The following is a 26,763-nucleotide window of genomic DNA, read 5'->3' on the forward strand; positions in this document are numbered from 1 at the left end:
TGTGTCTCTGTGTGTATGTTAGTGTTTGTAGGTCAGAGTGCGTGAGCATGTGTGTGCATGTGTCTCTGTGTGTGTGTGTGTGTGTCTGTGTCTCTGTGTGTATATTAGTATTTGTAGGTCAGAGTGCGTGAGCTTGTGTGTGTATGTGTCTCTGTGTGTGTCTGTGTCTCTGTGTGTATGTTAGTGTTTGTAGGTCAGAGTGCGTGAGCATGTGTGTGCATGTGTCTCTGTGTGTGTCTGTGTGGGAGTCTGTGTCTCTGTGTGTGCATGTGTGTCTGTGTGTCTGTGTCTCTGTGTGTATGTTAGTGTTTGTAGGTCAGAGTGTGTTTGTATGTGTGAGGAGGTTAAGGCCAGGGAACAACCTTGGTCCTCTGTGACATCCACTTTTTCCTGAGACAAGGCCTCTCACTAGCCTGGAACTTCAAAGAAGGCTAGGCTAGCTGGCCTGTGACGTCTCTGTCCCCCCAGCACCGGGATGACAAGTGCCTGCCACTGAGTCTGACTTTTTTCACGAGTTCTGGGTTCCTCACGTTTGCGAGGCCAGCACTTTACTCCCCCATTTCTCCACCCCAATAGTCCACAACATTCTAACAAGTTCCCAATAAACAGATGAGTCAGAGCCCCTGGAGTTAGTGCAGATAGACGCTAAAAGATCTCTCTGGAAGGCAGGAGGCAGCCAACAGTTATTAAATATGCGGCTGGAAGTCAAATGGGGCCTTTAACTAACTCATCGAAACAATTCCCCCTGTGAGAAAGTGAGGAAGGCTTTGTATATTCGCTGGAGAGGGCGAAAGACCAAGAGCCGCCCTGTGAGAGGAAGAGCCAACATTTGCCTGGTTCTAAGCTCTTTCTCCACTGCATCTCAGGGTAGGGAAAGGAACGAGTGGAAGAGGGAAGCGTTTCACTTTCCTTACGGTTTCAGAGAGTTAGGCTTTGTGGTGGTCGGAAAGAAAATGACCCACATAGGGAGTGGCGATATTATGAGGTGTGGCCTTGGTGGAGGAAGAGTGTCACCGCCTGGTGGGGGTGGGAGTGGGCAGTGTAGCATAGCAGGGAGAGCTGGCAGTTTGGACTTTGGAAATATAACAGGGGAACCCATGGCTGACATCACCTGAACCCCAAATGTCTGTAAACAGGACACCATCTGAGGAATATACAAGTGTTACTGCTTTTGTTATTTTCTTGAGACAAGAACTTCCTATGCAGTTTAAGCTAGCTTTAAACTTGTCATCCCCCTGCCTCAAACTCTCCAGTATTGAGGTTATAAACCTGTACTACCATACCCAGCTTTGAAAGTTATTTTTGGAAGTCTAGGTAATTAATAGGCATAAAATCCTCACATAATATCAGGAATATGGAAGGTTCCCAGGAAATATTTTTTTCTTTTCTCTCTTCTTTCCTCTCTTGACTCTTTACCATAGTTTAAGGGAAAGTACCGAAAGCAACTTTTCTGGACAAACTAACCCTAAGATCAGGGAAATGCCTTCGTTTCCCTGCTCAGTAGAGGATTGTAGACATGCCTGCTGCTACTTTGTATAAAGACAAGGAGACGTGGAAGGTGTTAAATAATATTCGCAAGGGTCGCTTGTCCGGTCTCAAAAGGGAAACACAAGTCCAGTGTTCACAAAGGCAAATTGAGCTGGCCCTGAAGTCCCGGGGAACAAAGCCTTCTTTAGGGTCATAGTGATTTCCATTTCAAGAGCAGGGAGAGAAGCCTGTCGCCCCTTCTTCATTTACTTCTACTGGCCTCACCTCTTTTCCCTGTTTGCTTTGGGAGACAGGGTCTGATGCCCGAATCCCAGTTGGCCCGGGAGTTTACAGTAACTCTTGCCTAGCTTCCCAGGGACTCAGATTATGGGAAGGAGTCTCTGGACTTTGCTCGGTTGTTGTTTTTCTTTCGCTAACACTTGGCTCCAGAAAGTAGATGCGATTCTCTGAAAATACTCATGCAGCCAGGGAAACCAACGTCCTGGCTTTTCAGTAGAAGGTTATCTTCTACTCAAGTATCATTTGACATTGACAAAAATCAGGACACTTGGGAGACAGAAGGCACTGGGGACGTTGTGGGGAGAACACTCATGAAAAGGAGCCAGAAGACTGAGTAAACCCTGGAGCTCAGGCCCTGGCTGTGCTTTGTGACCCTGAGCAGGAAACCAAGCCTCTGCGACTGAAGTACAGAACGGAGCACTGCTCAGGCCCCTCGCTGGTAGCTTGGTGGCACACATGTGGCCTCATGCGCACATACGGTGAACAGAGCTGAAAGGTCCACGGAAGCTTTGAAAGAACTGAAATTGAAACACAGCCTGAAGATGGTGCTTTGGAACTTATAGTGTGACCATGGCCAGAGTGATTACTTGTTTAAGCAAAAATCTAAACTTCCACAAAGTTTAACAAAAATAAACAAATAAATAAACAAAAACTCAGACGCTCAAAGAATAATTTTCAAAGGAACAGGATGTGATCCACAATGGCTTAATATTAGGAAAAACAGGAAAACATGTCCTTATCAGGACATGAGGTAAGGCAGTAGATAACCAATCCCAAATGACGTAGTTGCTGGAAATATCAGAAAAACATTTCAAACATCTATAAAAGTCTCGTTTCAACAAGTAATGGCCAAAACTGCTGACTGTAAAGACAAAGAAAGAGACACACACACACACACACACACACACACACACACACACACACACAGAGAGAGAGAGAGAGAGAGAGAGAGAGAGAGAGAGAGAGAGAGAGAGAGAGGAGCCAAATGGGAAATTTACATGCAAACTCTACAGTTCATAGCAGCAAACACATGGGAGGACTTCAAGTGCCTGATGGGATTGAGAAAGGCAAGAGGAAGTGAACTTGAATATAGATCAAGAGAAGTCATCAAACCTGAGAAAAAGAAAGAAGAGACTGTGACAAACAAGAATAGCTCAGGAGACCCATGGGACAACGGCAAATGCCAGGTATCCACGGAGAGGAGATAAAGACCACAGCACACAAACAAGATGAAAAGTGAGTGGCTAGAGCCAAATCTGATAAACGGCCCAAACTTAGATGCCAGAAGCACAGTAAAGTATCCCAAACAGTATGAACTTGCATCGAAAGAAACCTGGACACTTCAAAACAGAACTACCAAGAAAGAAAGATATAGCAATATTAAATGACCTTGATTTTTCAATCGCAGAAAGCAATTCAAACAGTTGGACTTTTAATCAGAAAGACAGTGAATTTTAAAAATGTGTTTACAAAACAAATAGAAGAATTGGACCTAGATCTAGGGAAGAGATCACAGGGCAGCGAGTAGAAGAGACATGCTATGGCGGGCCACTGCCGGCAGATCTGCCTTACAAAAGCCCAAGGGAACTCCTTCAGATTAAAGAGAAGCAATTGTGAGGGGAGGACGGAAATGTAAACATCTTGACATATTTAATGGGCTGCTTTCTTTCGTTAGGTTCTTTAATTTGAAAGCCAAAATATCACACTGACACAATTTTCAGTATATAAAGATGTTACAGGTTAAATGGTATCTCTTCTAAATCCCCATCTTAAAGGACTCAAAATAGAATTTTCTTGAAGAGAGGGTCTGTGCAATGGTAATCCAGTTAAAATGAATTCATGAGGTCAGACCTTAATCCAAGTGATGGGTGTCCTTATAACAAGGCACAGCATGAACCTAGAGACACATAAAAGGAAGATAAAACAGCAAGAAAACATAAGCTAGCCTCGGAGAGGCCACAGGACACAGTCTGTGCTCAGCTCACACAAGGAACCCGGCCTCCTGCACTGTGACTTTTGAATGTCCAGTGATAAGAAAAAAAAGGTTTTCTGTTTAATTTCTGTTCTTTAAGCATCACTAATGTGGTACTTCATTACAGCTGTTCTGTCAAAGAGACTCAACAGAGGTGATGCAGTCTAAGTAGATGTGAGAAGCTTGTATAGAATATTATTATCACCCCGTGAGGAGCAGGTCTATAAGGGATGTGGTTAAAAAACAAATCAACAGGCAGATTAAATAGAATACCAAAAGACATGCAAATAACCCAAAAACCAAAAAGGGAGGGAACAGAGAAATGCAAATAAGATGATAGATGTGAATAAAGAAATATGGATAATTATATTAAATATGAATGATACAGATATGTAAATGAAACCACTTGGGATCTGCTGGAGTAGCCTTGCCCCAAATTTAGTTGCCCAGAACAATCCTGGTCAGCACCCCTATCAAGCTGCCATGATTTCATGGCCCACAGAAAGTAGAGATAGAAGAAAATCACTGTTTCTTTTAAAAATAACAAATGACAGATATTAGAGTGGATAAAAGGAAAAGATCAAACTATGCTTATCCACAAAACAAAAATCTGTTTCAAATGTCATAGCACAAATATGAGAAAAAACGGCTCCAAGAAGCTGGTGTGGAAGAAGAAAACTGGACCAGATGGATGTAGGCTTCAGAACAGGGTGCATGAGGGCTCACAATGAGCGCAGTCAGCTCCCCGAGGCCGGCTCGCTCAGGAGACAGAATAGTCTGAGAGGTATGCACCAGACTTCAGATATTTAAACACACTGATAGAACCGAAAGGGGGAATTGAAACACACAGTTGCAATCGGAAGCTTCAGCATTTTCCTTCCAGTATTTTTGGATGAACAAGAATTCAGAGAATACCTAGAAAGATGCACCACCATAAGTCCTGTGGATCTGTTGACATCTATGAAGAACTCAGGCCAGGGTAGCCGAACATAGGATTTTCAAAGTTATATCAAGCACCCACCAAAGCAGCCCATATCCTGGATCCCACAACAAACCTTAACTGAGTTAAAACAAGTCACACTCAACACGTTCTGTGATCTTAACGGAATTACACTGGAAGTCAAAAGAACTGCCCTATTTGTCTCCAATGCCTGGAAATTAAACAGCTTCTCGGTGCTCTGTGGGCCAAGGAGAAGGTCTCAGGGAAGTTGGTAAGCATTTTGAATGAATAGCAAAGGCTAGTGCAGTTTCATGGTATGTGGGAAAAAGCAGGACATAGTGGTAGCTACCCACATCTTAGCTACCGGGGAGGCTGAGGCAGGAGGAGCACTTGAACCCAAAGCCACCCCAGACAATATAGTAAGGTTGTCTCAAAATGGAGAAAAGTATAAAAGAAAGAAGATAGTATGCACAAGGCCTTGGGTTCAGTCTCTAGCAATGCAAAACTTCTTTTTAAAAAAATCTAAGGATATGGGTCTTGGTTCAGTAATCTAAGTAATCTACTATAAAAGGAAACTTCCAGGCCCTGGAACTGTCACTCAGTGCTAGGACACTTAGCACACCCAAGGCCTGTATTCAATCCCCAGGGCTAAAATTGAAAAAGTTCTAAAGGGAGGGTGAAATAAGCTCACAAGGGAAGGAAGGAATGGAGATAAAGGGTCTGTGTCAGCACAACAGAAAAAGAAAGCATCCTCCAGGAGTGATGGCTCACTTTTAAAACCTCAGCCCCGGAGAAGAGGACAGCCATGAGTTCAAAGCCAGCCTGAGTTGCGTGAGTCACTAATTGATGAATTATACTTTACCAAAAAAATTTTTTTTAATTTTTTTCTATCAAGGAAAGTTGTAAGAGAATGCAAAGATTAAGTGCAGTTTGGGAACATACACTGAAAACACACTTGAGAAACAGTCAGTGTTCACAGTGTGTGATAAATTCTCAAAACTCAGCAGTCCCGAAAACCTCTCAATAATCATCTTAGCCAAGCATGGAGATGCATGCATGTTATCCCAGCACTTAAGAGGCAGACCCAGGGTATTTATAAGATCATCCTCAGCTATGTGAGATAATAATTTCAAAAAGTAACAAAATACAAATTAGCAAAAAACTATTATTATTATGTGTGTGTGTGTGTGTGTGTGTATGTGTGTGTGTGTGTGCGTGCGCGCACATACACATGAGCGTACACACACATCCATGGCCTGGAAGTAGAGGTCAGAGAAAAACTCTGGTGACTTGGTCCTCTCTTTCATGCTGTTAGGGTCTTTTCTCCCACACTGCATTCTAGGCTACCCGGCCCTTCAGCGTTCCGATGATTCTCTCGTCTCTGCTTTCCATCTGGCTATAGGAGTGCTAGGGTCACAAATCTGCCTCACTGCGTCTGACTTTTTAAAAAAAACAATGTATTCTTTAGGAATCAAACTTAGTCTAGGGTTGTATGGCAAATAACGACATTGAGCCATCTCATTGACCAGAGCAAAAGGTTAATTTAAAAAATATTCATGGAGGAGTTCGTGTGTGCTGCAATGCATTCAAATCATATTAAAAATAGTATTCATGGAGGAGTTCGTGTGTGCTGCAATGTATTTTATTCATATTCATTCCTCTTTCTCCTGCAAACTCCTCTGAGAACCACCCGCCATCACCCCCGGTCAAGTTCATATTTTTTGTTTGTTTAATAGCTCACTAAGATCAATCTGTGCTGTCCACATATTCGTGAGTGTGGGACCATGCACGGGGACATGGTAGATCTATCAAGGGTCACACCTTTAAAGAGACTAATTTTCCCTCCCCCAAAGCATCCAGCTGTTAATAACTCCCCACTCCCCATGAGCCCCTTCCCACTCCATGCTGAACTGTCAGCTGGCTTAGTCAGGGAACTACAGCTGCCATGTTTATGGGTGCAGTGGTCCTGTCTTTTCTAAAAGACCCTTTTGCTCTGGTTCCCTCCAACCTCTGGTTCTTTTTTTTTTTAATATTTATTTATTTATTATGTATACAATACTCTGTCTGTGTGTATGTCTGAAGGCCAGAAGAGGGCACCAGACCTCATTACAGATGGTTGTGAGCCACCATGTGGTTGCCGGGAATTGAACTCAGGACCTTTGGAAGAGCAGGCAATGCTCTTAACCACTGAGCCATCTCTCCAGCCCCCCAACCTCTGGTTCTTACAACCTTTCTGTCCCTCTTCCACGATGGTACCTGCTTTAGTCACTGTTCTATTGCTGAGAAGAGACACCATGACCAACGCAACTCTTATAAAAGAAAGCTTGTAATTAGGGTTTGCTTACAGTTTCAGAAGTTAGTCCATTATCATCATAGCGGCATTCATGATGCTAGAGAGGCATCTGAGAGAGGGGGGGGGGGCATGGTTTGAAACTTCCCAGTGAAATGCTTTGTTCAACAAGGCCACACCTCCTCTAACAAAGCCATGAGTGCAGTTGTCAAATAGTGATACTCCCTGGTAACAAGACATTCAAAAATATGAGTTTATGGCATCATTTTTTATTCAAACATCCACATTCCATTCCCTGGCTCTCATGTTTATAGCCATATCATAATAAAAAATTCATTTAGTTCAAATTCAAAAATTCTCATACTCTTTCATAGTCCGAACACTGTTTAAAAGTCCAAAGTCTCTTCTGAGACTCATGACAATAGCTTAACTATAAACCACTATAAAATGAAAATCAAGAGCAAATCACATACTTCCAACATACAATGGCACAGAATATTCATTACCATTCAAAGAGGGAGGAAGGGAACAAAGTGAGAAAATGCCAGATCAAAGTAAGACCTAAAGCCAGCAGGACAAACTCCAGTCTCTACATCCCCATGTTTGATGTCAAAACACTTTCCAGATCTCCAACTCTTTTCAGCTTTATTGATTGCGGCATACGTTTCTCTCTTGGGCTGGTTCCACAACTGGTTTGTCACTTTCTTTGACAGGTACCCCACAACTCTGGCATCTCTAACATCTTGGGGTCTCCAAGGCAATCCAGGCTTCATCTTTATAGCTTCATGCAATGGCCTTTCTGGAACTTTTTGGAGATGCAAAGACCCTAATGCAAACCTGGCTTCAGATGCTTTTCTTAGTCACAAAAGGAGATTCCAGAACTCCTTTCTTGTGCCCTTGACTCTAAAGCCAGAACTGTATGGCTGAAGCTGCCAAGTTCTATGCCGTGACTGACTGGAATTTGGTCCCCTCCTTCACTTACATTTGCATCGGTTTTCTGTTCTTGATAGTTTCCTTCACTGCTTACGCTTTCCTTTAATTAATCCCTTCACACAGGTTAGAAGCTTAGCTGGGGAGGATCTTGCCTTGTGACTACTACTCCCTTCATTCCATTTAATATCAGGCTTTTCTTTACACTTTTTATCCTCTTGAGCCTAGCACTTGGCTCCAACCTCATCTCTCCTAGTGCTTTTTGTACACAGAGACTGCTCGTTCATTTCCCAGCCGCCCAGACGCAAATAATCATACCAAAACTATATTAATTAAAATACTGTTTGGCCAATAGCTCAAGCATATTCCTAGCGAGTAATTTTATCTTCAATTAACCCATTTCTATTAATCTGTGTATCACTATGAGGTTGTGGCTTACTGGCAAGTTTCTAGCATCCTTTTCCTTCAGCAGCTCCATGGCATCTCTCTGACTCTGCCTACTTTCTCTCTATGTCTCTTCCAGCCTGGCTATACTCTGCCCTGCTAAATGCCAAAGCAGTTTCTTTATTAACCAATGGTAATAAAACATATTCATAGCATACAGAGGGGAATTCCACATCATCTCCCCTTTTCTGTCTAAATATAAAGGAAGGTTTTAGCTTTAAAATAGTAAAATTACATATAACAAAACAGTTACCAAGCAAGAATTAAAATTACAATATTTAGTCTATTTCTATCTGGCAAAATTAAAGAAAATATTCTATCATCTGTTTTATCTTTATGAGTCTAAAGTTTCGTATCTAATTTATCGTTTATCATAACTAAGAAAAACTATAACTATCTGTCTTCAACTCCATCAAAGACTCCAGAAGGATATAATGTTACCTAAGTAAACAGGAAGCACATTGTAAGCAACTTTCAAAACTCTAGAATTGACAGAGACATCTCACTGCATGGAAAGTCATCCAAAGTTCTTCTGTAACATTGGGGAATCCATCTTCAGCCTATAAGCCCATAGTATTTGGCAGATTTTTCCATGAAACAGGAAATTTGAAAGACTGTTTCACTTATATTGGCAGTTTATCAGTCACTTTCTTCTGTATCCTGCAGAATGGCAGACTCTTTCATGAAGCAGGAACCCTAAAGGACTGTCTCACCATTTTAAGGCAAGTTCAGCAGTCATTTTTCTGTGGTTCTTGCATGTCCAGTTTATACAGTATGTCATCAAGTGGTCCAGGCAAGAGCAGTTTCTTGCTCAAGTGACTAGCCTTATTACATTGAAGGCAAATTCCATAATGAGTTTATTCAATGCCCATCAACCTCTCTGAAGTAATTGGTGCTGCCAGGAGCAGATATGTCTCACTGTTGAGGAAAGTTAAGTTCTTAAAACCTTTTAAATGCCATATTCTGTAGTCTTTGAAAGATTTGAAGAATACCTATCCATCTGAAATATATTTTTGTATCTGGAAAAACCTAACTAATATGACTATAATTTGACTATTATAGACGACTATCTATTAATCTGTATTTCTTAATTGTACATTACATTTTTAAATGAACTGCACAAACACAATACCTTAAACAAGAACAGATACATATACACAGTGTAACAAATTGACCTTAAATTTATATTAATAGATTAAGATTTATACCAATGCAAAGTATTCATCTTTATATCATATCTCCCCTCCTTTTTATTTAGAAAGAGATTGACTGTGACCATTTAACCATTTATAATCAATGCCCTTTAAATGAAAACAGACATTTATAAACAATCATTTTAGGAATTTGGGCATAGTTTTCTCCAAACTGCTTCCTGCTGTTCACTGGGCAAATTATTTTTAGGGTTAATGGAGACCTTTCAGGGGGTTTTATTCCATCAAACCACATTAGCCTGAAAGGAACCCACCCACGGGTTCTCATCTTCTGTAGAAACAAAAGCAGAGCCTGTTTTCCAAAGTAATATATCCTTAGACTCGAATTTTAAAGTCAAGAAACCTTTAAAATATATATGTTGGTTTAGCTTAGTAGCCCCCAGAATCAAATGTCTCTCTGCTGTCAAGAAATTCAAAGAAAACACAATAATATACATAATCCAGATTCTCTGTGCATTTTCCATCTTTACATGACTTTTTATATCACTGTTACTGTCTCTTTAAAGACTATTTTATTTTTTAAAAACTATTTACTTTTTATAACCTTCTATACTCTTTTTTCTTTCTCTCCCAAGCCTACATACATTTTTAAACACTGTCTCATTTAGAAGTCTTTTATGTTTGAATCTTTTTTGTCTTTTATGTCTGAATCCTAAAATCCTTTTCTGACCAGGAGCAATTTTTTTTTTTGAAGTGCTAAGCAGGCGTAGCTAGGATTAATGCTGAAGCTTTGCCTGTTGGCTCTGCCCTGTCTAACAAGGAGGTGGTATGTTTATCACCTCTGCGAGCCATGCTCACCACCCCAACTCCAGGGGCGCAGTGGGTCTATGTCACCATAAAACAATTTTGCCCCATACTGCTCAAAAAACCCCATTTAAGTGCTCCATTAAGAACTTCCAAAAAGAGCCAGAGCTGTTCCTGCCACCAGCATGAACCAGGAAGCTGTCTCTCAAAGAAGCAATTTTTGCTGCTAATGCTGAGTCAGGAAACCTTCTCTTAAAGGAACTGTGCCTCTGCTTGCTGCCAGCAAAGAGAGCCTATCTGAAAATAAATGTGGCTACCAAGAAGTTGTGCTTGACTCCAGTTTTTATGGGTCTAGAAACCCTCTTTTTTCTTAAGCTTTTTTTTTTTTAATTTTTTTAGGTCTTATGTGGATCTATGCCCCATGTTGGGTACCATTTGTAAACAGAGTTTCCTGGCTACCCAGACCCAAATAATCACCTAGAAAACAATGTTTGGCCAATAGCTCAACCATGTTTCTAGATAGCTCTTTTATCTTAAATTAACCAATTTTTATTAATCTGTGTATGGCCACAAGGCTGTGGCTTACCTGTAAGTTTCTAGTATCCTTCTCCTTTGGCAGCTACAAGGTGGCTCTCTGACTTCACCTACTCTCTCTATATATCTCTTCTAGTCTGGCTATATTCTGCCCTGCTATATGCCAAAGCGGCTTCTTTATTAACTAATGGTAATAAAACATATTCACAGCAGAGAGAGCAGAATCCCACATCAGCTCTTTTTCTCCTCACATTGTGCAGTCCCAAAGGACTCTTTTTTCTACTATAGACACTCGTCCTCATCCATGTTTTCAGTTTCTTTATGCATAATAGCTAGGACATGTGAACAGCCTAGAAACCCATGACATGACATAACTGACAAATGGATAATGAAAACGTAGATCATGTGGTAGATCTCTTTCTAGCTTTTTTAGGAACCTCCACGTTGATTGCCATAGTGGCTGTACCAATTTGCACTCCCACCAGTAATGTGGTTGAGAGTTCCGTGTTCCCCACATCTTTGCCAACATCTGTCATCTTACTCTTAGCTATTCTGACTGGAGTAAGATGAAATCTCAAAGTAGTTTTAATATTTGCATTTCCCTGATGGCTAAGAATTTTTAGAAATATTTCTTACCTATTTATATGTCTTCTGAGAACTCTCTATTCGGTTCCATAGTCCTCTTTGAATTTCGATTTGTTTTCTTGGTGTACTAGGAAGGCATCTAGGTAGCAAATAAGCCATTATAAGATAGATAATTGCAGGAGCTGCAGTGGAGGGATCACAGCACAGCAGCATAGCCTTCAGGGTGAGCAGCATCCTTCCATGTGGCTGATAATGATGTAAAATGGCTCAACCACCATGGAGGAAGTTTGGAGGCTGCTTTAAAGTTCATCTTACTAGGTGGTCTAGCATTTCCCCTCCTGGGCATTTGTTCTGTGAAAATTCAAGCCTTAATTTACACAAAACTACATGCAAATATAAATGATAGCCTTGTTCATGATGTCCAAGTCAACCCACATGCCGTGAAAAAGGATAAACAAACTGTGAAGCCATAATTTGAAGTCTGTGATCCTCTACTCTCAGCTTCATGAGTGCTGGAGTCACAGGCATCTGTCACTGTGCCAAATAGAGTTTTTTCATTTGAAGTGCTCACTGCAATGTTATAGAGGTTTAAATCTCGCTTTTATAAAACTCTGTTAGTTAAGTGTGCAGCTTAGGTGCTCCAAAGCACACACAGTCGTAACTGAACCTCCAGAAAGCATATCTGTATGAGTAATGCCATCTGTTCCACAATGAGAACTATTGTTGCATTCATTCACATGAATGAATCTCTAAGGCATTGTGGAGTGATGGACAGCAGCTTCAAAAGTATACAAGCCTTAAGTGGTTTATATGTAGTTTATATGGCAGTTTAGAGGAAAGAAAAACAAAGCAACGGGAATGAAGCACAGACCAGTTTTTGTCAGAGCTGAGGGATTGTGGTAAAGCACAGTGCAATGCAAGGAAGCTTTGGGAGTGATGAGCTTGTATTCTGACTGGGACTCACACAAACCTGCACATGGCTAATGCCATGGGACTGTATCCCACAGAGATGTAAGTATATTTGAAAAGTTAAAGGACAAAGGGCGAACTTGATAATTTTTTTAAATTAGTGCATGAAGCTGTAGATTTCCTCCGGACATCTCACACGTGCAGATTGTTGGTTTGGCTCACGTTCAGTCGCCATAGCCCTCCGACTACCAGCTATTCAGAGAGTCGGACATGATTATTCTTTTATGTAAAGTTACATTTGCTTGTTTAGTGTGTGGGGGAGGGGGAGGGTCTGAGGACAACCTGCGGCCCTCAGTTCTCGTTTACCACGTAAGTCCCAGGAGTCAAACTCAGGTGGGCAGGTTTGGTGGCAAGTGCTCTCACCTGCTGGGCTGTCTCACCAACCTTTTTTCTTTGAAGATTTACATATTTTTAAAAGTTTTTATATAAGTATACACCACACGTTGCGTATACTTCCCATGCCCCGACCTTCCCTTTCTTCCCCTCCTGTTAGTCGCCCTAGACAAGTCTACTTCTATTTCTGTGTCTCATGTGCATCTACGATTTCACAGCACGATGATCCGGAAGAAGTTTCCCAAGCCAAAATAGAGTACTTAAAGCATATTTGTGACACAAGCAAATTGTGCTGCGATGCACGTTTTTACGGAGCTCATAATCTCTTGAGAAAATAAAAACCCATTTTACAGTATTTTATTTTAGTTTTCATTTACTCTTTTTCTTGTGATAGAATCTTGCTATGCAGGCCACCTTGGCCTCAAACCTGGGATCCCTCAGCCTCCACCTCCTGAGTGCCAAGATTACAGCCATTTACCACCATGCCAGGCTTAACTCTTGTCATTTTAAAGGCTAAACAAAATTTTGCAGATGTCGAAATTTTGTCCTTACAAAAATGTTTTTGTTACATGTACAATGTGGTTGACAGTTGTCGCTTACTGTGACTAAAACCCCAGCCGGGACTTTATGAGCAAGTGCCCTCTGCTCTATGAGGATCAATTTTAGGATACAGTTGCTGCAAACTTTTTGGGACTTGGAGGTGGGGACACAGACACTGCCTACCCTCAGACAGCAAAGCTCTGTCAGCTTCAGATGGGCATGGTTGTATCTGTGTTTTTCTGATTTCACTAAGTAATGAAGAAGGCAGTTTTGAGATAAATTTTCATGACAATAATCATCACTCAAGGATGGCTCCTGACTTCCTGTTGAGTAGTGACAGGAACACAGGAGAAGAGACAGTAGTGTGGGATTCAGGCTCTGATTCTACTGCCATTTATTGTAACCAATTATCCCACACTTATGATTTCCTTTGTCTCATGGCTAAGATATGGCTCAGTTTGCTAATACCTAACTTTCACCAGGTGGCCCTGCATTTGGAACCACCCAATGTGACCTGTGACAGATACTTTCTTCTTTTCCGTATCCTTCTTGATGCTCTCTAGGTATCTTGACTCTTTCAAATATTTTTAGTAAGAATGACTCAAAGTTAAAGACAGCTTCCTGTGGTCATTGCTGGTTCTGCTTTTTTTTTGTGATGTATCATTTGTAAAATAGCACAATGTTAGAGATAAGGGGAGTAAGAAGTAAAATGCCTGTCCTTACGGCTCTAGTTTGTAGAAAGAAGAAAAAGCAATTATAATACAGGCTAGCAAATACCATGGAACGGAGATCAGGGCCGGCGATAAAAAGGATGACTTCTGGCCTAGTGAAGGCTATGTTCAAAAATTAATTGGGACCTTATCAGAAAAAATAAGGAGGTGCTGAGCTGTGGGACTGTAGTTTATGATGGGACTTGATAGCGCACACCTGTAACCACAGCACTTAGGAGGCAGAGGCAGAAAAATTGGCAAAAGGTCAAGGCCAGATCTACAGGGAAAGCTTCAGGCCCTCCTGCGTTGCACTGGGAGAGCCTATGGAAGAAGAATTTTAGGGAGAGAGTTTGCAGCTCAGTCCAAGGGCTGGAGCAGGGGGCATTACGATGAATGCAGGGAAAAAGGTGGGGACCCAGACTGGACCCACAGTGTCTGCCATAATCCACAGTTTGGGGTCTCTTATGAGGGTTTGGGGAACCCAGTAAAGGAGTCTATCCAGGAAGAGGAACATCACTAGATGGCAGGTCATGTGTCTAGAGGGTGGGAAAGGCAAAAAGGACATTGGTTTGGAGAGTGATTTGAAACGATTGCTCTTACCCAGGAAGGAATGGTGAGCGGCAGTGGAAAGAGAGAAGAGAATTCAGATGAATGGAACGTGAAGTTGCTGAAGGCAGGGGTCTCAGAGAAAAGCTGGAGGTGGTGTGTTCTAATCAGAGCTTTCTCTCCTGCCTGCCAGTTTCCAAATAACCACCGAGGCTAAATATTAGTTATACATGTTTGGCTGATGCCTCAGGCTTCTTACCGGCTAGCTCTTACATTTAAATTAGCCCATTTCTTTTAATCTGTGTATCGCCACATAGCCTGTAGCTTACCAGTGGTACTCTGGCATGTTGTGTCTTGGGCGGCTGGATGACTTCTCCCAGACTCCACCCTTCTTCACCTGTATCTCTGCTTGTATTTCCTTCCTGGCTCTGTCCTGCCTTGCCACAGATCAAAGCAGCTTTATTTATCAACCAACATTCACAGTGTACAGGACCCCACCATAGTGTGTGTTTACTCAGGGAGTACTCAACCTCTCAACACAATGCTGTCTGTAAAAGTAACTAATAGTCACAGTTCTATATGTAAGCAGCCAGAAAGTGTCCTCAGTGTCCATGACACTTGAGACGATGGTGTGGGGATACTGATTTCATTATTATTGCAGATAAGTAATGTCTACAATATTGTACAATAATATTATACATGAGACAAATACATATTATGAAGTTGTGGAAGTTTGTGAACTCATGGGTGCACACATAAACATGCTCATGAGTACACACACTCATGCATTCACATATGCACATGTTCATGGGTGCATGTCCACATATGCTTATTGGTACACACACTCACAGGTGCACACATGCATATGCTCACAGGTAAATATATGCACATGTTCACAGTAGCACACATGCACATGCTCACAGGTGAACACATGCACATGCTCACAGGTGCACACATGCACATCCTCATAGGCACACACACTCATGGGTACACACACACATGCACATGCTCATAGGTGCACATACTCACAGGCACACATGCACACACTCATGGGTGCCCATGTGTACATGCTCATAGATACACACATGCACATACTCACAGGTGAACATATGCATATGCTTATGGGTGCACACACGTACACACTCACAGTTGTGCACATACACTCATGGGTGCATACATGTTCATGTGTGCACACATGCACATACATGCTCACAGGTGTACACATGCACATTCTCACAGGTTCACACATGCAAATGCTAATGGGCACAGACATGCACACACTCAGGAGTGCATACATGCACACGTTCATAGGTGCACGCATGCACATACTCAGAGGTACACACGTGTACATACAAGCGCACATATGCACGTGTGCACATACTCACAAGTGCACACATACACACACTCACAGGTGCACATATTCATATGTTCACAGGTGTACATATACATACTTATAAGTGCACATATGCACATATTCACAGGTGCACATTTGTACACACTCACAGGTGCACATATGCACACATTCACAGGTGCACACATGCACACACTCACAGGTGCACACATGCACATTTTCACCGGTGCACTCACAGGTGCACATATGCACACACTCATGGGTGCACACATGCACATGTTCACAAGCACATATGCACATGCTCATAACTGCACTTATGCACCTACTTACAGGTGCACATATGCACTTACTCACGGGTGCACACATGCAGACATAGGCACACACATGCACATACTCACACGTGCACATATGCACAGACCCACACAGGAACTGAAACATCAGAAAGTTGCTGAGAGCAAGGACAAGGCCATGGGCGGTGACTGTGTTTTCAGGAAGGAAACACAGATGTTGGCTCATGTCCTAGTTAACAATCTGACTAAATGTCAGACCTAGAGAACCACCTTGAAGCAAAGGATGGCCAAGTCTCTTTAGCAGTAACGTCTGTGTAATCCCTGTCAGGGGAATGCAATGACAAATCCATTTTCTCTGCAGCTCCCGTTTTCTGTCCCAACATCAATGTCAGTGTGATGTGGAGATTGACAAGGTTATTTTGAGAAAGGTGGTGATGTGGAGTTTGATTTGGGGGAGGCCAAGCTTTGATTAATATTGTAATTAAATTCTAGATCTTGAACTATAGCTCTAGTACAGTGGTAAAGTCCTTACCTTTCATGCAGGAGAAAAGAGAAGAAAAAGGAGGAACCAGGCCTCAGGAAGGATTATGATTGAGGATATGTGCTCTTCTGTAATGAGTGGATTTTCAAAAGGTTTCTCGATTCTCCTTTTCTCCCACACCCTGTTCTTCTTTCTGTGTGTGCACATACACATGTGGGATATTGTGTGTGGCTGCATCTCACTGTGGGTGTCAGAGGTCAACCGTGAGTGCCGTTCTTCAGGTGCTGTCCGCCTGTGTTTTTGAAACAGAATCTGTCATTGCTGGGCTATTCGACCAGCACTGAAGCTAAGAGGTACAGTTTTAATGGTTTCAAGGGCAGAGACTTTCCAGATTTTGTTCTGAAAGCTAGAGAGAGGCCCCGGGGTCTGTGTGCAGTCTGAGCCTGTGCAGGTCATGCGATATGCAGCCTTTGCTTCCTTCTCCAGGAAATGAATGCTCTGATAGCAGCAATCTCATGAGGCCTTGCAAGACAAAGTCAACTAGTTCATATCAAGCACTTGGTATAGTGCCTGCCGAATAATTGTCAATCCATCTTCATTTCGGCTGATATTCAGTACAAATGTGCAATTACTGCCTGTGTGTAATAGTCACTAATGGTTTCTCAAACTTAATTCCAACCACCACCGGAGTCTACTTACAAAACAAAAGATATGAACAAGTTCCTTGGCTGATTAGGGACGTTAGTCCAAACATGGTCTTTATTTTTCCTAGCTGTGTGTGGAGGGGGATTGGAGAGTAAGAATAACGGGTAAACCAAATGTTCACTCTTGCTACCACACTCCTGAGAATGAACTCTCTTATCTGGCAATGCTCCTGTTTCCTAGGTACATTAAGGAAACAAACACTAAAAATGACCCGAACCAACTCAACAATCTTATCAAGAAAAGCTGTGATGTGACGACGTGGACTCCACGGCCTGGAGCTACCCTTGACCTGGGCAGGATGCTGAAGGACCCAACAGACAGGTATGGGTATGGGGGGATAAAAACGCCTTATACAGTGTTTCCAATATTATGATAAAAGGCTCCCTATTCTGTAGTGACATTAAGTTTTGTTGACTAACATGCTAAGCTTACCTGATAAGATCCCCATCTCCCTTTAGAAAGTGAGCCAGGGGATCCTAGAGCAGGGAAGGATGCCCCACACCTGCAATCCTAGCCCTTAGGAAGCTGAGGCAGGAGGAGCGGGACAGACTGCGCTAGTTGAGACCCTGACTCAAGAAAAGTAAATATACGTCTCACTGTTTAATAAAATAGACTGGTAAATATCTCTCCAATCAGACAATTTTCCCAAGCATTTCACCCCGGCTCAGGCACTTTCATCACCTCAGGGCTTTACCAGGGAGTAAAAGGAAGAGGTGGTTCCGTCATTGAGAGCACTTGCTGCTGCCCCAGAAGCCCAGAGTTCAACTGCCAGCACCTGTGTAGGGTGGTTCGGAAAGCTCATTGCCACGCCAGTGCAAGTCTGACTTATAAAATTAGCAGCACCTTTCGAAGTATCAGACAGGAAAATCCAATCCCAAAAGGTTAGCCTGGACTCCAGAGGCCCATAGTTTCATAAGTACACATCCTGAGCCACATAGCCATAAAGTTCCAACCCACATGTAGAAATGCTTATATTGTAGGAAGTGAGCAGCAAGCAAGTTGGTGTCGCCCTTTGCTGACTTCCCAGATATGACTAGAGCCTGGTCAGCTCTCCTTCACAGACTTCGATTGTCCCTCACAAGACTCAGTCTCGCTTCCCTTCCCTCATCTCCACCACTCACTCAGGGGCTGTCCCCTGCCTCTCCCTCACAAGCCTTCCTCCACGCTAGTGCTTCTCAGTTTGCAGGTCACGGTGCACTGGCTGGACATCCAACCAAGACATCTGTCATAACCAACATTTTCGCTAAAAGAAAATTTCATCAGCAGGAATAAAAGCTACATATTGCATGTAGTAAGGGTTTTATTTATGGATTAACTTTGCAGCCTGATAGAGACAGTTCTTAGCCGGGAGTGTGGGTGCTCATCTGTAACCCCAGCCCATGAGGAAGCAGGAGGATTGGCAAGAGATCAAGGCCAGCCTGGTTTGTTTCAGGGTTACAGAGTGAGGCCTTGCTCCGCCACCACACCCCCCCACAAAACAGTTCTTACAGGAATTACAGGGAAACTATGGGAATTTCCTCTCTTTGTTGCCGACAAGCCAATCTTTCTAAATTGTGAAACTTAAAATTCTCTGAGAGCTCCCTAGTGCTCCAGTACGAAAGAGGACGTCTGTCCAGAGAGTGAACATGTTTCTTGAGTATTTCAATTATTGTTCAGCTTTCAGGAGCCTAACTTCCTCTTCAGCATCTTCTTAAAGTGTCCAGAATCATCCTTGTGCAGGCCTCTCAATGTGTCCTAGAACAAGTGGCTGTGCTGTGATTTACAGATGTCAGAGTCACCAGCCCCCTTGATAAACACGAACTGGGGCTCCCCTCAGGGATACTCAGATACAGTTGTTCTGAGGTAGGATCACCCCAAAGCATTCTGGGAACCAAGAGTCAGGATGGTTCCTTCTCTGTGCTAACATATAGTAAGGACCCCATGCTGAACTGCCTTGTAAAGGAAGAACAGGGAATCTGGGACTGTTGTCACAGAAGCTCGGTCCCAAATATTCAGCATTTTGTCACGTCTTACGGATGAGAAGATGGTTACAAATACAGAAAAGGAAGGAAAAAGAAGGAAGTGAAAGAAAAGATAGGGAAAAGAAATAGAGGGGAAAAAGCGACTGAACTTTTCTAGTCAGAGGCAGCGTCCTAGCTGGAGAAGGATTTGGAGATTGAAGGAAAAGTGAGCGCACGTTTGCTGTCAATTCACACAGGATTCATTGAACCGTCCCAATACTGGGAGCCGGAAGTGCAGAGGACACGGCCAGGAAGAAACCCTGGTCCTCATGGAGCCCTCACAGCCCTGAGTTCAGAACTGGCGAGTGAAAGCCCAAAGGAAGGACACTCAGGGATGCCGTGTGGAGGCCAGGGTCAGCTTGGCCTCCTAGACCAGGGCAGTGAGCCTGTCCTTCAAAGGAGGGCCACAGCAAATGACAAAGCCATGTGGAGGCCAGAGTTAGCATGGCCTTCTAGACCAGGGGAATGGACCTTTCCTTCAAAGGAGGGCCACAGCAAATGACAAAGCAAAGAAGGATCACTGTTGAATTGTGCTTCCGGAAACCCACTTCAGCTGTGTAGAGGAGAATGTTCTAGTGCAGACGCCAGAGCTAGAGCTCTGGAATCGAGGAGGCCAGGGGGATAGCTATGACTTCTCAGGAAAAGATGGGTAAGACTTTGGACTGACCCCAGGCAAGGAGCTAGACAAGACAGTATTTCAGAGCTGATACACTTTTGGTGCCTTTGTAGCCTCAGAGACAAGAGGGACTCAAAGGGAATCTTTGAGAAGAATCTACTATTGCCTCCAAACATTAGTAGACACAGACACATTTTGCTTCCTTACATTTCTCCTTATTCAGTTCACTTCCTATTATTTTCTCAAGATTCGAGGGTCCGTGTCCCATGCGGTGATCTTTCTCCCCCAGATGAACAGGACTTTAAGACTGTCTATCCTACCAACTGGATTTAAAGAGAAAGTTGTACGTCTGTCTGAAAACCGGAGTTTGATTGACAGAGAACAGTATATCACAAAATCCTATAGGCTAAAGTTTATTTATATGCTCAAATATTTACTGGGCACCACATAGCCAGCCTTTCCCTGAAGATACAAACAGCCACTTATTCACCTCAGAAGGATACCATTAATGGATGGAAGAGCCAGTTCTACCCAAGTGTAGCTTGGTGAGCCAGTGAATTCATTGGGGTCTTTTATACCAGCATCGCTGGCTCATTAGAGAAAATTCCAACCCGTTACAGTTCCACTCAGAAAAGCTGCAACCCTGCAGCTGTTAGCCCAACCCATGGGCAGCTCTGCAGGAGTGTGCCCTCTCCCCAACTGTTGTGGATGGCTTGTATAGATTAGAGAAGACGTCCTGTTTAGCCTTTGAGTTTTCTTAGCTTCCTGAGTCTTAGGAGCCTCCACTCCCAGCAAGAAATGTTTCCGGTCCTTGCACTGCTTTCACCAAATGCCTATGGTGATTGAGATGCAGGGTCAACTGGGTACCACATCCACAAAGTCCATACAGGCTGATCATGTTCAACGCATCCATCACTCACTATTTGGAGCAGAAGGGTCCAAATCAGAGACCTTGCAGCTTTACATCTGCAGACGTGCACAAGATTAGTCAATGAGGTCTGACTTGGGAACCTTGCCCATAACTAGCGAATGGAAGTGGGGTGGCTTGGCCTGCGCTGGCCCCAGGAGGCAGGCACACATCTTGAAACTTATCCTGTGGGGTTTTTTTCAAAGCATTAGTTTTGCCTTCCTTGTTTGCTGCTCACTTTTCTAACCCTCCTCCTCTTTGTGTTTTTAAGCAAGGGCATCATGGAGCCTCCAGAAGGGACAAAAATTTACAAGGATTCCTGGGACTTCGACCCGTTCCTGGAGACCTTGCATTCCGCTGTAGAAGATGAAATCTTTCTTCACCCGTCCTGGATAAAAGAGTACTTCACCTGGGCTGGATTCAAGAATTACAACCTGGTGGTCAGGGTATGCTCTCTTGTAGTCCAGAGATCTTTGCAGTCCCCTGGTTTCCTAGTCAGCCCTCCAAAGGGCCCAGCAGAGGCTTGCGGAACTCCGTGAGCTGTGGCGCTCCGTTGAAACTGCAGGGCCCTTAGGCGCAGCTCAGTTTGACTTTTTCAGTATTTTCCTCCCTTATCACCATGCATTAAAAGTTTTTTAATCACCGTATAAGAAGTAAGAAGGGCCCTTGTAGCATTTTCATCTCTAATTTGATTTGGCTGGGTGCCTGTCCTCTCCTGGAACCCCATCCTCTGTACCCTTCTGCCCAGGGTGTTCCCCATTGAGTGTGTTTATTACCCCCTCCGACCTTCTCTCTGGCGGTTGTCAGTAGTTTCCATTGCCTGGCGCATCAGGAATGCTTAACTGTGGGGCCAGAAGGTGGAGTCCGTTCAAAGGGAGCAGTGTGAGACAGAAGCAGCTAATGGCCACTGTACGGAACCGCCCCACCCCCCGTTTACTGTCCAGCCCCTGAGCATCGGTACCAGTCACACTTGCTCTATCCCAATGCTGTGGTTCTCCAGAACCTGCTTTCCTGTGCCCACCCATGGCCACACGTCCCCTGCTTAACACCGAAGATGGTATGAGCATGTGTGTTGTGGAAGACGGCGGCTCTCCCTCCCTTCTTAGGATAAGTTATTTCCAGATTAGGTCATCTCTATATTTGAGGCATTCTCTTTTAATGATGTAAAGGAATGGCAGATCTAAAACCATATTTGACTGTTATGTGCTCACTCTAGCTCTCAGCGCTCTCTCTCTCTCTCTCTCTCTCTCTCTCTCTCTCTCTCTCTTTTTGAGGAAATCACCTTTGAAACCCAAAGCAATAGGAAACTGAATATTTTCACTTAGGTAATCAGATTGAAAAGGAAGCTTTTTAAAACTTTTAATGAATATATTATTTAAAATTTTAAAATGACATTGATTTGTTATTTGCTTATTTATGTGTGTGTGCATGAGTGTTTGTGCTACAGCGAGTGTGTGGAGGTCAGGGGGCAGCTGGTGGGGATCAGTTTCCTCCTTCACCATGTGGGTTCCAGGCATTGGACTCACATGGTCAGCCGTGGGGGCAAGCACCTTCACCTGCTGTGCTGCCTCGCTGGCCCCATGTATGTGCTTCTGTTTAGCTGCTGTGTGGTGTGGGGTGTAGTCCTCACTGTAGGGTCCCCATCTGAAGGCCTCCAGTGCACCTTGATGTCTCCGTGATGATAATGCTCTGTGCCACTGAAGTCAGAGCAGCGAGAGGCAGCGGTTTTGCGGCTGTAGAAGGTGAAGAGTGTAACCCTGCCAGTTCAAGAGAGAGAGGCTGAAATAGAGGAAGAGGGAAGCATAGAGGGAGGAAGGAAGACGGGAGGGTTGTATTTCAACTCACTGCTATTCTTTTAGAGTGTTTAAGATTTCTGCCATCTTAGAATGTCTTAAAGACCGCGACACTGATGAACGTTCTTCCATTTGCCGCCTTGTCGTTTGCACAGATGATCGAAACAGATGAAGACTTCAACCCTTTGCCTGGAGGGTATGACTATCTGGTGGACTTTCTAGATCTGTCTTTTCCAAAAGAGAGACCAAGCAGGGAGCATCCCTATGAAGAAGTGAGCAGCTCCCCTGCTGGGGATCCCTTCCCCTTCCTCTCCCTCTTCCTGAGCACCTTCCCCCTCTCCTCCCTTCTTCTGCTGTCTTTATCATTTGCTTCTCCCCTTCTCCCCTCCCACCACCCCCTCTTCTGCTGACTCAGAAACAGAGCTCAAAACAAGTAAGGCGTGATTTATCCTTGAGCCAAATATGAGTGAACATGGCCTGGGAACATGAATACAGATTGTTCCAAATGACACACTACAATATGGAAATGACTTATGAAGCTCTTTATTTCAGAGTAAAGTCTTAACTCAAAGGGGTTTCCCAGAGGGAGCCTAGGGCAAACAAGTCATCGCAAAGCGCAGAATGATCTGCTGTAGACTTCAGGGACTATATGATGAGGTTCTTAGCTTTTGGACTGATGGAATCTCATGGTCTGCTAAGTCAACGCCTTCCAAAGGTGTTGTCTGATAGGCAACAGAATGTTGGTTCAGGCACAAAGGCAGGCAGTGGGTGGCTATCAAAGGAGCTGAAGACAGCCTGAGACCATTTTGACTGTGGCTGACATCCCTCCATAATCGTGGAGTTTTAATCAGCCAGTCAGCCTCTCACAACTCTTACACTGGGGTGGCTTTTTTTCCTGGGTATGTCATGGTCTCTTCTGTGTCCAGCAGAACCTCAGATAGATCATCTGTAACATGACCTTTGCTACAGCCATGCCATTTTCAGTGTCCCCACCATGCCAATTGTCAAAACCACAGACTAATATACACATTAAAAGTTCTATTAATCCTGAGTGCACTGAGAGAGCACAAAAGGACTTGTCAGCAGGGATTCCCACTAGGGTGCCTCCAAAATAACGAAGAATTGCCATTTCTCAGGCCTCCACAGGTTACACTAGAGAGCCCCTGCAGAATGTGCTTACGTTCCAACGAGAGCAGCTGCCTTTCTTGATCTTTATTCCACAGCCAAGGTGTACTCCGGCAGCTATTCAAGCCTTAGGTGGCAGACATAATTTATCCCAGCGGGTGGCACAGCTCTGGGACTCAAAATGAGCCTAAATGGCCGGTTGTGGTGGTGGCACATGTCTTTAATCCCAGTACTCGGGAGGCAGAGGCAGGAGGATCTCTGTGAGTTGGAGGCAACAAAGAGCCTAAATGGTTTATATACCTCAAGTATGGAGCTAAGGAGCAGTCAAAATCTAAAGGCAGCTGCCAAACCAGGCTATACAGAAAAGCAAACAGAGTGAGCGCATCCCAATAGTCAGAGGAGCTTCCCTGCTCCAGAAGCACAGAACCAAGGCAAATGACTCAACGGAGCCTTCAAAATAACAGTTCTTTGAAATGTCCTTTTTTTTTTTTTAATAAATCAATGACAAGAACATAAAACAAACCAAGGACAGAACCCTGAAAGTGCCCTCAGAACCCTGAAAATGTTCCAGGAATGCCACATACCATAAAATCCAACAAATAGAATGTTCTTCACAAGCAAGGCCAGAATCCAAAGCCCCTTTTCCTCTATCAGTTCATCAGTATGTGTTCACAGGCAACTGCACCCAAGGGCCAGAGAATGAGGCAAGTTTCCCACTGGGAATCTACCTCCCTCTTGCCAACGGGTCAGTGAGCTACAAGTTTGCCTCCTGGTTGGCTTCTTCAAAGTTGTTGCCCAGTGACCTAAGTTCACTTAACCCCTAGCACCTTAAAAGGAACTAGAAAATAAATTGACGAAAAATGAGGTTTGTTTCCCACTAGGCCAGCCTGGCGTTTTCTTCACAGTGTCACAGTTTTATATAGACCAGGGGACCAAGCAGGAATGTGCACATGTTCACCTCAGTTGTGGAAACTGTATGGCATCTTTTGTGCAAGGCAAATTCCTCCAGGACACCAGGGCTTCAGCCTTTCCCTCCCGCCAGCGTCGGATTCCCAAGGAACTTTCGGTAGTCTGTAACAGCAGAGGTACATCTCAGTCTCTAAGGGCGCTCAGCGAGAGTCTCTAGAAAGGGAGTTGAGTCAGTGTGGACATGGCATGCTTTATTGGGCCCCAGTTACCAGTGAATCTCTTGGCATGGCTGTGTGATATCCAGAAAGGATCCTTGGCCTTGGAGACAGGTCAAGATGAAAATGGGTGTCTATCACTGTTGAACACAACTGCTCACCATGAAACTTCAAGCAAGTTTTTTGACCTGTCCAATGCTTGATTCTCCTTCCCGCCCTACCAAGCTGCTGGATTGGGCACAGGGAAGGATGCATAAAAGCGCGCACTGTAGCAATCTCTCCACAGATTATACAGCATTAGCCGTGGTTCCAGGGCCTTCTATCTGCCACTGAGATTATTTCTGGTGTCACTGAAATGTGGAAGTCCCTAACTAGAGAGATGAAACAAGACCTCCATGTTCTAGACATGATGGCTGCCTCATTAGTGACACTGCTGTTACTCTGTCCTGTCCCCCATCTCTGTGTCTCTGTCTCTGTCTTTCTCTCCCTGTCTTTCTGTTTCTATCTATCTATCTGTCTGTCTGTCTGTCTGTCTGTCTGTATGTCTGTCTATCTCTGTCTCTCTGTCTCTATCTCTCTATCAAGATCTCTCTGTCTCTCTTTATCTTATTGGCTTGGCTGAAACTCTCTGTGTAGACCAGAATGACCTCAACTCACAGAGATCTGCCTGCCTCTTCCTCCCCAGTACTGGGATTAAAATCTTTAATGTGCTAATATGCCTGGCTTTTATAGTGAGGTATATTTTAATACACTGAGTTGCATTTTATGTTATGTTATAACTGCAGCAGAACTTACTCTATCTGATTTATGGATATAGAAAACGAAGTTTTCACTTGTGAGAAGGCCCATGTAACCATCCCTTTCTTTATTCTCAACTTAGCCATACTTATCCCAAAATGTTGAGCTCAAGCAGTCCTCTGCTTCAAAGTCCGGTAAGCTGTTCTGTACCGAGCACTGTGGCAAACATTTCGTAAACATTGTCGACATCGTTGTTTGCCCCATTCTATGTTGCAATGCCAAGGCCATCCAAGCCAAAATACACTTCAGTGTCCAATCTGAACAGCAGCGCTTGTGGGCTCTGTGTGGTGGTGGCAAGCTTCATGCAAGGTTCACATGCTATGTGTTCAGAACTGAGGCTGCAGTGGGATCTGTAATAGATCTCAGCAAATGCAGCTAGAAGCGCCTCAGATTCATTCCACTTGAGTTTTATGGAAGTTTTGTTCATTGCACAAGCAGAAACATTTTAGCGTTGCCAAGTGTTTCCACAATACTTACATGCAGTTATACAGCCCTTCCTGCCGAAGGAGTGCCTTGGCTCACAGTGTCCGGGACCAACCTCAGCAGAGAAGAGGGGCTCAGATCTGGGATGTCTAGAAGGCGAAGTGAGTACGTGAACACAGGATTCTGGTGCAAACTGGCAGGCTATCAGTGCAGGGCAGGACTTTTTTTTTTTTTGTCCTGAGTTTTAAATCTCAGTCTATTATTGTAAATTTTATGTAAGGAAAATGATTTTTTTTGTCACACACACACTGGGCAAAGCAGTTTAGGAGAAGCATAAAGATTCTTTTGAAACTAGAACATTGTTATTTATTATGCCATTTTTTTAGTTTTTAAGCCCCATAGCCATTACATTTTTTTTAATTTTTAGCTTAGTTAATCATAAAACAACTTTTGAGGCTTTTGCCTCAGAGGCTAACTACTTGTAGTTTATAGAAACAGTTTAGTGGGTTTTACTCCATTGTCATACCTTTTTTATTGCTTTTTTTTTTTACAATTTTAATTTTGTTTCATAAGGCCATGGGCAGTCAGCCCTAAAGCCCTAGGTTTTTTAGAAACATTATTTATTATAGTCAAGT

At 43.5% G+C, this 26,763-nt stretch overlaps 1 protein-coding gene across 1 annotated transcript in view; it reads left to right on the top strand.

Moving 5' to 3' along the window:
• LOC101982390 (cytidine monophosphate-N-acetylneuraminic acid hydroxylase) overlaps positions 1 to 26,763 on the top strand; it is a 55,094-nt gene that overhangs the window by 21,224 nt on the left and 7,107 nt on the right. The window contains exons 10-12 of the mRNA XM_013349069.1: positions 17,523 to 17,663; positions 21,137 to 21,311; positions 22,814 to 22,930. Coding sequence (XP_013204523.1) covers positions 17,523 to 17,663; positions 21,137 to 21,311; positions 22,814 to 22,930 — 433 coding nt within the window. The remainder of the gene's footprint in view (positions 1 to 17,522; positions 17,664 to 21,136; positions 21,312 to 22,813; positions 22,931 to 26,763) is intronic.

This window comes from Microtus ochrogaster, chromosome 16, assembly GCF_000317375.1.
Source record: "Microtus ochrogaster isolate Prairie Vole_2 chromosome 16, MicOch1.0, whole genome shotgun sequence".
Classification (NCBI taxonomy): domain Eukaryota; kingdom Metazoa; phylum Chordata; class Mammalia; order Rodentia; family Cricetidae; genus Microtus; species Microtus ochrogaster.